Raw genomic sequence first — 14,875 nt, 5'->3', positions numbered from 1 at the left:
TCCAGCCCCCTGCAGTCCCACGGCCGCGGGCGGGCGCTGGCTCTGGGGGCCGCGGCTGCCGGGCGCGGCGGTTCCGCGGTTCACAGCACCCTCTCCTGGCTCTCTCGCCGCATCCGCAGGGCCACGGCGGCGGAGGTGGGTGCTCACCCTCCCCTGCTCCTCTGGCGGAGCTAGGCGGAGGGGGCGGGGATATTCTGCCGCTGCGCCCGCATTCTCCCCGCCTGCCGCAGGCAAAGAACAAGCTGCAAATTCAGGAGCGATAAATCACAGGAAAGGGGAAAGCCGGGAGCCAGGGCTCTTGGTGTTACAAGAAAAAGCAGAACAGAAACCACCTCATCTTCAAAAGAAATCATCTTAATAATAATAAAAACAAAAAATTACAATTTAACTTAGAGATGACAGAAAACTTTTTATCATACCCCAAATTCTAATTTTGGTAATTTAACCTTCCCTCCCCCACCAATCCCAAAAAGCAAGGCCATTGTTTTTAAGTGGAAAATTCTCACACAAAATGAAAAGAGGCAGTCTTACGTTGGAGAGAAAAGAAAGGACAAAGCAAACACCCTCAGTTTTCCACCATGAACCTTTCTGGGTTGATACCTCCCCATGTGTCATCCCATTATTTTAGCCAAACAATTGGCTGAATTTGACCCAGAACATGAATGCCTCCAAAATTCCCTTCTCAATCAAACATTCTTGTCCTTGGAAACCAGCCACAGCCCACTCCATGGACCCAGTGGGCAAGAGCAGGAGGTCCCAGATGCCTACACATGGGTCAGGGCAAGCTACATGGCAGAAGCAAGAAATGAGGTTGCATGGCCCAGTCACAGCAGCCACACAGTACTGTCGGGCACAGGTGGCATTACTGCTTGTGTTGAGATTACTGTTGCTCACAGGGTTTTTGTGGCCCTTCCTGCACTGCACCCCTCACCAACAAGCTGCTTACACCTTGGAGCCCGCACAGCTGCAGCACAGCCTGGCAGAGCTTTGCCAGTGAATGCAATGGTGCCATGTTTTCACCCTCACGCATGTGTCCCCATGGCTCTGCCACTCATTTCTTCTCCAGAAGGCAATTGGCCTGCAAAGCTCCAAAACTCCCACTGAGTACAAGAAAACCTCCTGCCTAAGAAAATAAATGTGTTGTGCACTCTCTCTGAGCTACCCACAGCAAAGCAAATACAGACACAACTGGGTCCCACCACTGCTTCATTCCTTAAAAACATGTCATTCCAGTTAAACCCTTCCTGGCACATCTGGCCATCATTAGATAGAAGAGAGAGACAGTTACTGTCTTCCTTCTACACACAGCCATGGTCTTTACCTCTGTATTGTACTTGTTATCCGAGACATCCATAGCCCAAATGGAAATCATGCTGCCTCCGTGGCAGGAGGGCTTGGGAATGCCATCTGCCAGGAAGGTGCGGTGCTCAGGGTACTGAGCTGCCTGTACCAGGTGCCATTTGACAGCACCAAATATAGCAGAAGGGAAAAGAGAGGCAGGCAGGAGGACAGGAGCCACCTGCCCTTCCAGCTAGATGTCCAGCCTCAGTGTGGGTGGTGGAGATGACCTAGGCAGTGACAGTGACCCAGACAAGCTTCTCCATGTGCAGACATAAGATGCATAGATTGGGCTGTCTTAGCTGAGTTTTGGTATTTTGTGGGTAAGGAGTATCTCGGTGCAGACTGGGTGTCCGCAGACACTCACTGGAGACTATTTACCTAAAGTGAGTTATACAGGCTGAACCTGAAATGCATTTGTAAATATCTGGCTTCTGTTTTGGTCTCTCTCATTGGGGTGGTTTTGTTATCTGCAAAGAATGTGGCATCTTCCAAAGCCCTTCTCCTCCTTGTTCCCTGTGTGGCTGGGTAGATGGCATATGGCAGGCTCTGTCCACTGTGACTCTGCATTTCCTCAACATACATGGGAGGTCAGCATGTCCAGGTACCCCTCCATACAGGGTTCATGTCTCACCTTCTATTAAAGCAAATAGGACGGAGGAGGCATGATGGGCACAGATCTTTTGCAGAAGCTGGAAGGAAATGTTAGCAGTGGCATTAGTCATTCTCTTTGTTTAGTGATCCAAGTCCAAGGTCTCAAATCAAGGCACCAAGAAAAGGGACAGGTCAGAGGAGGAGCCAGGACAATCACCTGATTTGGAGCCATATCAGGAGCTGCCATCAAGGCAGTGGCAGCAGCAATGCTAAGGACCTGAGAGAAGTCCCCAGCAAGGCAGCCAGAGGATCTGCCTTGTGAAATAGCAAACACTGTCTCAGCACAAGGCCAGACATCATCTAGCTGACCTCTGCACCCCCTCATTGCATCCCACCAGCTAAAGTTTTCTCCTCATCCTCAAGCAGACTGTCAGAGCTATCAGAGAAGAAGTCCTCCAGATCCTGCTGCCTCATCTTGGACTCCAGAACAGTGATGCGCTGCTTGAGCTTCATCTGGGCATCATTGTACTCTGTCAGGAGCCGGCCAAAGCGGCTGTGCAGTGTGTCCAGGTTCAAGGCCAGCCTGTCCAGCTTCTCTTCCATGCTTTTCCCTTCCATGCTTACCTCTGCAGCTGACTCATCCAGCAGCCCTTCCTTGATCAGGATCTCCCGGCCACGCTCCTCCAAGACCTTTTTAGCATCAGGATACTCTGTGACTGCTTCCATAAGATCTTCCTTTGACAGGCAGAAAAGATCAGAGTAGCCCAAGCTACGGATGTTGGCTGTGCGCCTGTTGCCCATTTTGCTCCCTTTAATGTTGAGGATGCTGATCTCACCAAAGCAGCCTCCTGCAGTGAGCAAAGCATACTGTGTCATTCCGTCATCCGCCACCACGGCCAGCTTGCCCTCCTTGATGATGTACATCTCTTTCCCAATGTCTCCTTTCCGGCAAATGTAATCCCCTGGGCTAAACACCTGAAGGTGAAGCTTCAGCACCAGCTCCACCAGTAGACCTGCCTCACAGTCCTGGAAAATCCTCACCTTCTTCAGTGTCTCCAGGTGAACGTTGATGGCAATTTCCGCCCTTAACTTATCAGGGAGATTCTTGAGGACTTCCCATTCATCTACTGCCTTCTTGTTGGTCCACAGGTAGTCAAACCACTTGATGACTTTGGTTTCCATGTCTTTGCTCACCTTGCGGAACTGCATGTAGTGTTTGATGGCATCGATTTTTGCCTGGAACTCTGCTCTGGTGGCATTCATGTTGGATATCATGGATCCCACATTCCCCACAATGGTGGCAAAGATGAGGACACCGATAAGGAAATCAAAGATCACAAAGAGATACTCTTCATCACGCACAGGGGGAGGGGTCTCTCCAATGGTAGTCAAAGTCAACGTAGACCAGTAGAGACAGTAGATGTACTCCCGAGTCGGATACCCATATTCAGGGTCTGTGACATTGGGATAGACCCAGGTGTCCTCTCCGAAGCCTATGGCCTTGGAGATGGCATAATAAATGCATGCATTCCAGTGGATGATGACCAGGATGTAAAGAACCAAGTTGCTGATGCGGAAGATGTTGGGGTGGCTGGTTCTGGTCTCAGTCCTATCAAAGAACTCAAACATGCGGGAGAAGTGCAGCAGCCTGTTGAAACGCAATTCAGGGCAGTGCAATCCCACAGCAAAGTATGCCAGGTCTGTGGGCAGGATAGAGAGAACATCCAGCTTGAACTGTAAGGTGTGGATGTAGTTGTCCCATAACTTCTTCAGGTCCTTAACCAGAAGGCCCTGTTCCAAGAAACCTAACAAAGAAGTAAATGATAGAATTATCTTGTTCAACTCTTCTGCAGACTTTATAAGCACATCTGTGAAACATTTTATGGTATGCCATGCACATGTGTGCACATATACACAGGGTCATCCAAATATTACCAGTTCCACCTGATCTATTCAGTTTACAAACTTTTGTCATCACTCAAACCCTTCATGTGGCAAAAGCCACCTAAAGGTATCACTTAGGGATTTACTCTGTTGCCACGAAGAAATGGGGACACAAAGGTTTCCATCCTCCAGATCATGCATTATTGCAGTTCTCACAGAAAATGTACAGCCACCTGCCGCGTTCCAAGAACACTAAATTCTACCATTTTTCTGTGTAGATAATTCATTAGCTGAACTGACGCAAAATCAGAGATACAGACCTTCAACTATGCCTGATACTAACAGTAATGCAGGTAATTTTGTACAATTATTCAAAGGTGAAGTTGAAAGCTGGGATGATTAATCTTTCATTCTGAAACTTACTCCATTTCTCAGATCTTTTAATTAGATTCTTTCTCTGGAGACTGCTTCGTACTAGTGAGTGCCAAGGTAGACAAAGCCCTCTTTCTAATGGAGCTGTAGATTAGGCCTCTCCCTTGCAGCTCATCTCCACTTTTAGGGGATTAAAGCAAAGCACTCACAAGCCAGGATGCTGCTTCTGCTTACCTGTGTGCAGGCGGATCACTATGTCCCCAATGTAGATAGAGTCTGAGATGTAGTCTAACACCAGCCAGAGAACAACATAGGTCTTTTGCAGGTCACTGAAGCAAGCCCTGGAGGAAGGTCATATAAAAAAGGATGGTGAGACCAACAAATCTCCGTATCATCTCCAACTATTACAGCTGAATATAGGCTGATTCTGAGGCTCCTAACTCTGCAACAGAACTTGGCCACTTGCCCGCCTTCTCCTAGAAATTAAAACCCCCTTCTCTGAAAAATCTGCCCTCCCTTTGACCTAGGTAAAGCAACGTCTTGAAACCACCTCCTAAATGTACCTTGCAGCTTTACCCTGAAGTCATGGTCCTTTCCAGCCGGGGCCAGAGGATGGATGCTCTGCCTTTGCACTGCAGAAGTCACAGTGATAGCGGGGGTCCCTTTCCTTTAGGTTCCCACCAGCCCCAGCACCACCAGTGTCAGTTGTCTGATCCTGGCTGAGCCACGACAACTAGGAGAACAGGAGGATTAAAGGACACAGGGACCCTACAACCTCCCAGCTCACCTGGCTATGAGCAAGCACCAGTTATAGAGGACAGGAACTGCAATGACAGCCAGCCAACGGTAATACCAGTCCCCTGCAGGGTCCACCACAAAGATCTGCCATTTCTTCCTGGAAGCAGAGAGAAGCCAGAGCTGGCAAGGTATGAATAAAGGGCTAAACATAGAAAATAGGGTTGGAAGAAACCATCTGAGCCACATCCTTCATCCCTCGCACTAGACTGGCTCAAACATAGCTGCAGCTTGAGTGCCAGTCTGTAAGCTAAAACCAATCCCAGCAGTACTGAACAAAAATGTCCAGCACTGTTTAAGCTCCTTTATCCCCAAAACTGGGCTCGGTAATGTACCAGAAGAGGAAACTGTAGGATGGTAAGGGAAAGCAGGTGGCCTACATGCACACAGCACCCCAGTGGCAGAGCCAGAAATAGATGTATGGAAGAGGATGATCAGAAAACTTCTCATTACATGACATTGCCTCACCCAGATGACGTATGGATTGGTGCCAGAGAGATCTTAAGAGAAGATTAATTAGAGCAGGAAGGAAAGTGTGCTGCAGATGAGTGGGAGCATGAGGAGGGGATGCCCAAGCCCCAGAGCAGCAACTGGGGGAGTGGCTGGCATTGCAAGGATGCCATCACCATGCTGCTCGCAGCTGCCTGCCTGTAGTCTGCTCAGTCCTGGGTCCAGCCTTTGAACTGCTCCCAAGTGTTTGATCCTGCTCGTCTTGGGACTCTGAGATAAGATGCGTGTGCTCCTGTCACCAGATTTCACTGGAGAAGCTGGGGAAGAGAAACTCTGGCTGCGCTGATAGGCTTAGCTGCTACGGCCTGGTAGGGCAAAGCTCCCTCTCCCCCTCCCTCCTTACCTCCCCTCCAGCTTTTGAACATGCAAAACTCCCTCCAGTGACGGAGAAAACCAACCCACTTGCCAACAGATTCCCCGTAACCACCCCACTACTTCTGACAACTTCAAAAGCAAAACCTCTGCCTTGAAGTCTCCTTCCCAGCTGCACAGGCAGCAGCACCCACAGTGCCTGGAGCGTTGGGACCAGCAGTGAGCACAAAGCCAGCAGCCGTCCTTCATGTTCACTCTGGGTACAGCCACAGACAAGCAGATGGTCCAACCTCCCCATTAAAAGTGCTCATAAAAAGTTTTGCTCAGAAAGTGCAACTTAAATGTTTTTTTTTGAGAAAGGGACTCTGCTCCCTGAGACATACAGCACTGACACAGGGGAAGCGCTGATTGACCTGCAGCCAGCCAGTGCTGTTGTAACACCCATAAGTGCTAATAACCTCAACAATGGTGTTAATTACATTGGTAATTTCAGCTTTAAATCACCAGTGTTGCTGACAGCAGGTGGTCAGAGTCACTGACATTATGCTGACAGTGGGTCCAGGGCTCTGGGTTTAACCCAGTAAGAGAGAATCATCATCTACCTCTTCCCAAAGGCTTTGCACCCAAGCCTGCAACCATGGAGGCTCTCATGGCCATGAACAGTGGCTCATGTTCAGAGTTACCAGACTTGGGGCTCTTCTTACCTACAGGGCTGAGGACCTAGAAAACAGCAGAAGTTACCACCATCTCCCCAGGAGCCCACTGGCACTGAGCAGCCCTTTCATGGCACACTTCAGGTCCCTCTGATAATTAACAAGCTCCCCTTAACCTCGCAGGGCAGAATGTTTTTTTCCATTACTAGTAAAGACTCAGATACAAGGCTCAGATGTAATTTTCTCCTACAGAAAATAATCTTTTTTTGGTGTTTTAATTACCATGTATAATGGTAGGGTCCAGAGTAGACCATGAGCTTTACCCTTTAATTAGCCAGAAGAAGAAAAGTCAGGTTATTGCTTTTCACTGGGAGTGTGAGCTGAAAGGGCTGAATTTGAAAGCTTTTTCAGAAAGCTGCCATCACAGTGTCTGCTCCTGGGGGGGCATGGGCAGCAAATGCACTCCCTTCATCTCCCTTCATCCTGCAGATGATGAATGAGACTGGCAAATCCCATGCGTTTGTGCTTGCTGTGGTCTCCTGGGTGGAGACCCCACACCCCTTGGCTTGTCCCCAGCTCCTCATGCACACAAGCTGAAGGTGCATCTCTTTACAGACCCAGGGCTGGCTCCAAATGCCAACTCTAGTGTTGAACTGCTCTGAAAATGAGGAGATCTGTTAGCTGTCATGAGCCATGCAATGCGTATTTCCTACCAGGGGAGAGAAGACCCCATGGGTGACAGACAGGACAGGTCTTTTCCACAGGGACAGGCTACCAGGTCCTGTGTGCCTGCACAACAGCCCAGCAAAGCCAGGCTGGCTGCCAGGACAGAACACGACATGACCACTGCGTCCTACCTCCCCCTTTTCCATCCCCATCTGCCTCCACTAGCCATCACTGCTGGGAGCCCCTAAGCACCAGGCATGGCTTATCTCCAGCAAAGGACAGTTGGGGCCACAAGGAAGGCACCCTACTTTTTGTTTTCCTCCTTGGTCTCCTTGTCCTCTAGATCGTTGGCAGCACCTGCAGCCACTGTCCAGAGCTCGGGGCCCTGGAAGCGCTCGAGGAAGGGGTCTGGCTTTTGCTGCTCCTCATGAAAACTCTTGCTGGCCCAGTCCCTCAGCACCAGCACCAGCCGGACTATCCTGGACGGGGGAGAGAGGCAGAGTCAGTAGGTGTCTGCGGAGCAAGGAGAAAGCAAAAGCTTGAGAGCAAGTGGTGGGGGGTAGAGCTGAGAAGAAACTCTCACAGCTCTCTCTCAAGCCCAAACATTTCCTTTTCCCCCCTTGTAGTGGTGGTGTGGGACCAAGAATATACAAGCAAGAGAACCCACCCTGGCAGAGTCCCAAGGCTCCTTCCCCAGTCCTGCTGCCATTCCCACAGGGACATGAAGAATGGCTGGATGACTTGGGCAGAGTGAGTTGAGGCTGCCTGCAAGGGAAAGGAGCCTCCAAGCCCTCACTGGGGCCCCAGGGGTGATGGAGCCATCCCCTTCCACAGCCCTCTCCGTGGGCACTGGGGCATGCGGAGCAGCATTCACAGATGCTGGTCCCTGCAACCCTTGAATGCCATGCAGCAGAAGGAGATGCTGATCCCAGGCAAGTCCCCAGTGTCAAAGCCAGGCACAAAAGGCTCAGGCTTACCCCGGGCTGGTGGCACACACAGGTACCTGGCCAAGGCTCGCCTGCCTCGGAAAGCAGAGGCAGCCAGCTGTTCCCCTCCATCCAGGGGACTCCCTCTCTGCAGCTCTGAGGAGGTGTCATCCTGCATTGAGCAGGCCCTGCAGTGGGGAAAAGGGGGGGGGGGGGTCACAGCCACACCGTGCCATTGTAGCACCTGCCCACAGCCAGACAAAGTGGAGGAAGCAGGCAGCTGAGGTTTGGCATCACAGCCCTGCCCATGCCAGGTCTCAGCAGACACACCGAGCTGGCCCTCCCCTGCCCCACCACTGCCTCCCTTAACCAAACCAGGGACCAGTCTGACCTCCTGGTGCTGAGCTCCGTCCTCTCCACATCACCCTCTACTCGAGCTTCGGTGGGTTGGCAGGGGTGGCGGTTGGCCGGTGAGCTGTGCAGACCATTACTCTTGGCCATCATCCTCCATGTGAGGAGACCACGGGCACACACTCTGTCCCAGAGACCTGCAAAGAGCAGAAAACAGCCACAAGAAGACCCATGCAGGACACATCACATGGTTTGAATACAGAGATAAGGCACAGCATGGGAAGAGAGAGGGTCAAACCCCATGGGATGTGCCTACCCCATATTTTCCACCACCAGCCATCACTGATGCTGCAATAAGAGCTCTGCAGAGCATTTCACCCTCCCCAAGAGATCCCACATCTGCCTGTGGCCCATGAAAGATGTACTCCTTGTGGTTGAGGCTCCTCAGCTATTGCCAGGGGAACAGCATCCCCAGTGAGCCGTGCCATAACAACAAGCCCACAGCTCTCAGCAACATTGCCTGCCGAAGGACAACAGAATAGACTCGTAAGGGATGTAAGGCACAAGGCCCGCCCTGGCAGAGAGATGCTGTCATGCAACAGAATAGGGTAGAATTTGCATGTAGAAGGGTGTTTGCACTCGAGCAGCTGCCCTCTTTCCCCAGGGTACTGCAACCTGCTGGTGGTCTGCCCAGTAAGCCCCACCTCTCATCACCACAGAAATCTCCACTACGTTGGAAATTGAGGTTTGCAGAGAGCCTTTAAAAAGAGCCTTGGTGAGGTTCCTGCTGGCAGGAGCTACCATGTGGTTTCAGAAAGCAGCAGAGAAGACTCTACATTAATACACAGAGGCCGCTGTGGAGTTGTTAAGTGTGGGATTTCACCGGAGTTTTTTTATCTAAAAAGTGAGAGATGCTCATAGGGCTTGCTTACCCCAGCATCACATGCAGCCCTCACTGTTCTGCTGCACCCTAGTATAGACCATACCATGCAAAAGCACCTCACAGAAACACAGACTTGCACATGCATGGACACAAAGGCACACAGGCATTGCCCAGCCCTACCTAAACCACATATTCCCAACTCTGGCAGTCCTGGCTGCTCCACCCAGCACACAGTAGGCCCTCCATACCTGCAATGCACAGATGGGGCAGATTCCTGGAGACAACACGCTCGTGCTCTCACACGGTGCAGCCCACAGCCAAGGCTCTGCTTGGGGGAAGACATTGCCTTGTACACCTCTACCAACACACACAAAGACTACATCCATGCTACACACACAGGGACATTCATGCATGCCCAGGCAAGCCACCTCCCCGGGGTAGCAGAGCTGCTGCCAAGAAGCCACCACTGTCCACTTACGAACCTGGCATGCCCTGAAGCTTTCAACACTTGGCTGCTGCCTAACGCAGGCTAGCAGTGGTGGCCTCCCCCAGGAGCCTCCCAGGCTGTCTCCGGAGCACTCAGGCTTTTAAAACGTGTGTTGAGCTGCAAAGCAAAGCCAGCACAAGTGCAGCTGCCTGCGCTCCTGCCCCTCTCCCCTGCCCAAGCAGAGAAGCAGGCGAGGCGGCTGGGCAGAGTGGCCTTTGCAGTGTGCAGGGAGGATGCACACGCGCATGTGTGTACCTCGTCACTACAGCACGCCCATCCCCTGAGCATCCTTGATGCCCTGAGCAGCAAGGCACACTTCACAGGAGTTAATAGCAGCCAGCTTTGTGTCTGGGCAATGAAAGGGAGGAGGGAAACATGCTGCTCAGGGGTGCTCCATTTCCCTACCCATGTGTCCCCTTCTCCCCCTGCCACCTCCTCAGTGGCTGGAGGGACCCCAGACATCTCTCAGGGCAGAGACCAGCTGGAGATCGCAGCTGTCCTGAACAGCTCTGGACCCAGCAGCTCCTGAGTCCCCAACAAACCTTGGGGAAGGGTCACTGCCCACCCAGGGACAGGCACAGCTGGCAGATCCCCAGCTGGGCTCAAGAGGGCCACATGAGGGGATGCGCGGGATTGCCTGCTTCTGCTCCCCTCCCAGCCCTCTGCTCTAGGGAAAAGCAAAGCTGGTGACTATTTCCCTGATACACAGGCTGTGCCACAGCTACTGCTTTGCTGGAAAATTTGCAGAAGTAGCTACATTTTAACACCCTCCCATCCATTTACCTCTTCGCACACTCAGGGATCTGGAGACCAAATGTGCTGCTCTGGAATCCCAACAAAGAAAGCTGCAGAGTTTGAAGATGATCATGTAGTGCATCTTTCACCAATTTCTGCCCTCGTATTTTGTTCACAAGGCCGTTCTAATAAACAGGTTAGCAAAAAAATTGCATCCCCAAAGGAATAAGGAAGAGGTTAATTTTTACCCCCTTCCTCCAGTATCTAGCCATTTGCAGTGGCTGAGGCTGGATCAGTCCCTGCCATGTGCAGGGCTGATCTGAAAGTACCAGCACAAGGAGTCCCTTCACTATCAAAGGTTTACCTTTTTTTTTTCCCCCTTCAAAGCCTTATATTCCATTTGTTCTGATCTCACTGAAAAACTGGACAGCAGGGAGCCCAAAGGAAGAAACAGAATTTTTGCAGCCTTGGGCAGGGCTGGTGGCAGCATTCGGTGCTGCCTGGGTGAGCACCCAGCAGCGAGGGACACGTCACCCTGCTCCTATCCCCACACCACAGACTCTGGCACGTGTTCCTCTTCTACCTCTCCTCTTGCTCCCTGCCTGCAGCTGCTTTCAAAAGCAACATGGGAACTCCAGGAGCTTGCAGATGCCTTGAGCACAAGACACTATTTTCCATGTACATCGTTGTGGCAGTGACCCTAGGAGACCCAGCCCTGCCACGTGTGCTGCCCTGGGACTCAGAAGAGCCAGGAGGAGGAGGCAGGGAAGAGTGAAAGGAAATTAAAAAAGGATGACACCCCAACAGGGACAGGATTAACTAGAAACTCTCCTCCTGCCGATCCCTCCTGGCCAGGATGGCTGGCATGCGTGTGGGCCAAATGGCCTGTGGCTCTAGAGATGTCAGAAATCCAGCACCCAATTAAATAAGCACACATAGCTGAGGCATCCAGCACCAGGTCAGAATCCTGCTGCCAAGAAATTAAACCTTACCCATTCCCATCCGTTGGTAGAAGCAGCACGTCCAGAACACATGGAGTTTATTAAAATAAGTATTTATGAGTCAGTGTTTCCAGATTTATGCCTTACATAAAAGTCGTATTGTATCCCCTACAACCTGCCAATAACTAGCCTTTGAGAACAGATACAGTTTAATCACCCCTCCTCCAAACACCTTCAGTCCACACTTTGAAGGTGGTGTGTCCCTCAAAGTGTCAGCCCTTCTCACCTTAAAATACAGCTTTAAAAAACCAACCTGCAAGCTTCCTCCAAAACACGTTTGCACCTCTTAGACAAAACAAACCAGCCAAACAATTTACCTACTTTCCTGGCACGAGTCACACAGTGGCAACCCCCTTATACAGACCCGTTGTGTAAGGTCCCCTGGTAATCCCAACCACATCCCTGAGCCACAAGCCATAGGAACAACCCCTGCACCAGTGCTCCCATCCCTTACATAGACCCTGTCATGGCATGGCATGCCAAGTCCACCACACCATCCTGGCTCTCATCTGCAATAAATCTCAGCACTCAGCTCAGCTATCAGGCACAGGTTCAGAACTGCAATTACTTGTGAGACAGTTATTTAATAGTCAATGTCCAGCTGCCAGATTTACAGTCACAGATGCTTGATGCAGTTGCAGGCAGAAAACACCCAAGCATCCATGTCTGCAAATTAGCTATTGGACATGTAGGTGACCTGCAGATCCATCTACAATTACTTACAGGTGGAACAGAGAGGTCCTGTTAGGCCATGCCAAAACCTGTCCCCAGAGCCTGCAAGCACAACTCCAGCAGATGTGCTGGATGAACCACCAAAAGCATCTCAGTGTCACCTCAGGTCCAAGTGTTACTTGGACCTGAAAACTCCAGAAAAGGAAAGAAACAGCAAAGCTGTTGAACTGGGCTTGTTTTTAGCTAAAGACCATCTGGGCCAAGAATTCCCCTCACCTGTGTTCTTGCACCACCACTGAAGTTACAGCTTGGCAGCAGACATGGGAGAAATCCTGCCCTCTGGCATTGGCAACCTAACAGATACCTACTTCTGCCAAATGGGTGATTTTCCATGGGGTGTCTGGTGCCATCACTGTTGGTACAAGATCTTATAATCCAGAGAGTCACCATGGGCAGGTTTCCCATTTAAATCTCTTTGGGAAAGAGCCAAGCTCCTGGATAAGCCCAGACATCAGCAACGCTCTTACAGTCACTTTGGATCTGAACATTTGCAAACCCTGCTGAACTGCCTCCAGCAGGACAGGAGCCGAGGAGACGGTAGCACAGCAGTGGCTGCAGGAATAGGAGCTCCTGGCTCCTCTAGCTCCATACCTCCTAGAGTGGGGGCTATGGCATAGGAGAACTGGCAGTACAACCTCCATGAAAGAGCAGTCGTGCAAGGAAAAGAAAAAGCACCAGCAGTTTAAAAATTTCAACCACTCTACACAAGCTTTTGGGGTGGAACATGAGGAACAGACCACAGCAGCTGACTGAGGACTTTTATGGGGTCAGAACTGAGTTATCCAAGCTGCGACATGGTCAGGGGACTGGCCCCACCGCAGTCTAAGACTGTAACAGGACCCCATGTCCACAAACACCCAATGCCTTGGTTTTGCATCTCCTCTGGCAGACGACCCAAGGGCCAGAGGGTCTCCCTTTGCTTTTCACAGGACAGACATCTGTATCAGCCACCAACTTCTTATGAGACCTGGGCTCTTCACAGCAGCTTGCAACACAAGCACTGACCCCATCAAACTTACAAGGTGGTTGCTAGTGTACACAGAGTATTTGCAGCCACAGCCCAGCCCTGGGACTACACCTGTTGGGCCATACTGCTTGTACCCCACTTCTCCCTGACACTTGTCTCCATCTGCTGAGGCACGACGTCCAGCTTCACTGTTTCTCTCCCCCACCTCTGATGCCAGAGCATGGGAGAGAGATGGCACCTTTGTTGTAAGTGGGGCCTAAATGACACAGATCCTCAAGGGCCTACAGTACAAAAAGCAGGTCAAGTTAAGAAGAAACACATAGTTTTACTGTTTGCAAGTACATGAACAAGGATTCTCTCCCTGCCCTCACCCACACTGCCAGGGTTGGGCAGGGGAGGTCAGAGCACGTGAAATCATTTCCTCAGCCAGAGCCATGTGTTGATGAGGCAGGCGGAGATCAGCACGGAGTAGACCAGGGCCTCCTTCTGCCGCCAGGCATTGCACTGCTCCTCCAGCACACAGAGCCTCCCCGAGATCCTCGTCAACTGCAAGGGAAGCAGTGGGGCTGCTGTCAGCCCTGCAGCAAAGTGCAGGACACTGGCTACACCCCAGAGGTGTGGGACAGCAAGGGATGGAGGGATTGGAGCTGCCATCTCCTTCAGGGCCTCCTTTTCTAGAGCAGCAGCTATCTTTGTGTGGGAGAATTAGCAGCAGTACCTCAGCTCCTGAGCACATACTTCAGGAAAAGGTCCTTCCCATCAGAAGAGCATCTGAGCCCTTTACTGCCAGCAGATGGAGGGGTCTGGCTGTCTCATGTAGCCCCTCAGCCCCTCAGGATAGGAGCTTGATGGGTCAACACACATGTAAGTCCTCCCCTGCTTCTCCATTAGCAGCATCAGCAAGGACTAGCTTGGCAACGCCAGCCCATCAGGACTGAGCAACAGACCCCTGGAGCCCCCTCATCCACCCTCCCATAGCTTTCCCAGGAAACATTTTCAGCCCTTCACCTCATCTCACCTGCTTTCTCATTGCTGCCATCTCAGCCACCCCGACCTCCTCCAAGGCACTCTCTGGGCCTGGGCCAGTCTCCTGGGAGCTGGGGAAGAAAAACAGAGATGCAGACGGACAAACACTTCTTGAGAGGTGAAATCGCCTTCCTGCACACGCGGCACTGCCACGGGGAGCCAAGCCATGCAGGTAGCATGTGCGTGTCCAGGGTGTGCTGTCTGGATGCAGTATCCAGAGAGAGGAAACATCACCTGCACAGCATCTACTCATCTCTTCTTAACCCCTATCATGCAAATTTATACCCCTCCACCATGCATCCCGTAGCGATCACAACAAAACATACAGCACATGCCATGACAGACAACAGGTAAAACACATGCCTGTATTTCTTTAGAGGTCCAACAGAGAGAAAACACAATATTTACCAAGCATCCATTCTCTATAAGTCAGGGGAATTCATTGAGGGTTGGATAAATCATCTTCAGAGCCAGTCAGGTAAATATGTATCACAGGGCCAATACCGAAATGGAGGGATGATCTCATTTACATCAGCAGGAGAGGATCCCACTGCTGGGAAGCAACCATCAGCTGGGGGAGACTATCTGAGCAAGTGCATCAGCCAGCAGAGGGTCCTGTGTTTGCCGAGACATGGATTTGTTC

General features: G+C 51.3%; 1 protein-coding gene across 3 annotated transcripts; it reads right to left on the bottom strand.

Moving 5' to 3' along the window:
- Positions 1–471: 471 nt before the first annotated feature.
- On the bottom strand, positions 472–14,862 carry CNGA2 (cyclic nucleotide gated channel subunit alpha 2). Of its 3 annotated transcripts, XM_010304077.2 has the most exons (8): positions 14,641–14,862; positions 14,225–14,303; positions 8,442–8,598; positions 8,128–8,238; positions 7,433–7,603; positions 4,976–5,083; positions 4,423–4,529; positions 472–3,737 (listed from the first exon to the last, which is right to left on the bottom strand). In XM_010304077.2, the coding sequence occupies exons 3-8, from the start codon at positions 8,552–8,554 to the stop codon at positions 2,314–2,316; spliced, it is 2,034 nt and encodes a 677-aa protein (XP_010302379.2). In that variant the 5' UTR covers positions 8,555–8,598; positions 14,225–14,303; positions 14,641–14,862; the 3' UTR covers positions 472–2,313. The 3 variants fall into 3 exon arrangements, with proteins under 3 accessions (XP_010302379.2, XP_075619526.1, XP_075619527.1); XM_075763411.1 differs by lacking the exon at positions 4,976–5,083; XM_075763412.1 differs by lacking the exons at positions 14,225–14,303; positions 14,641–14,862 and having other exon boundaries at positions 4,976–7,603; positions 8,102–8,238; positions 8,442–8,462.
- Positions 14,863–14,875: the final 13 nt, after the last annotated feature.

Source organism: Balearica regulorum, chromosome 11 (genome assembly GCF_011004875.1).
Source record: "Balearica regulorum gibbericeps isolate bBalReg1 chromosome 11, bBalReg1.pri, whole genome shotgun sequence".
NCBI lineage: Eukaryota > Metazoa > Chordata > Aves > Gruiformes > Gruidae > Balearica > Balearica regulorum.
Note: the sequence above shows the minus strand (reverse complement) of the source record. Positions and strands in the feature narration are given on the sequence as shown.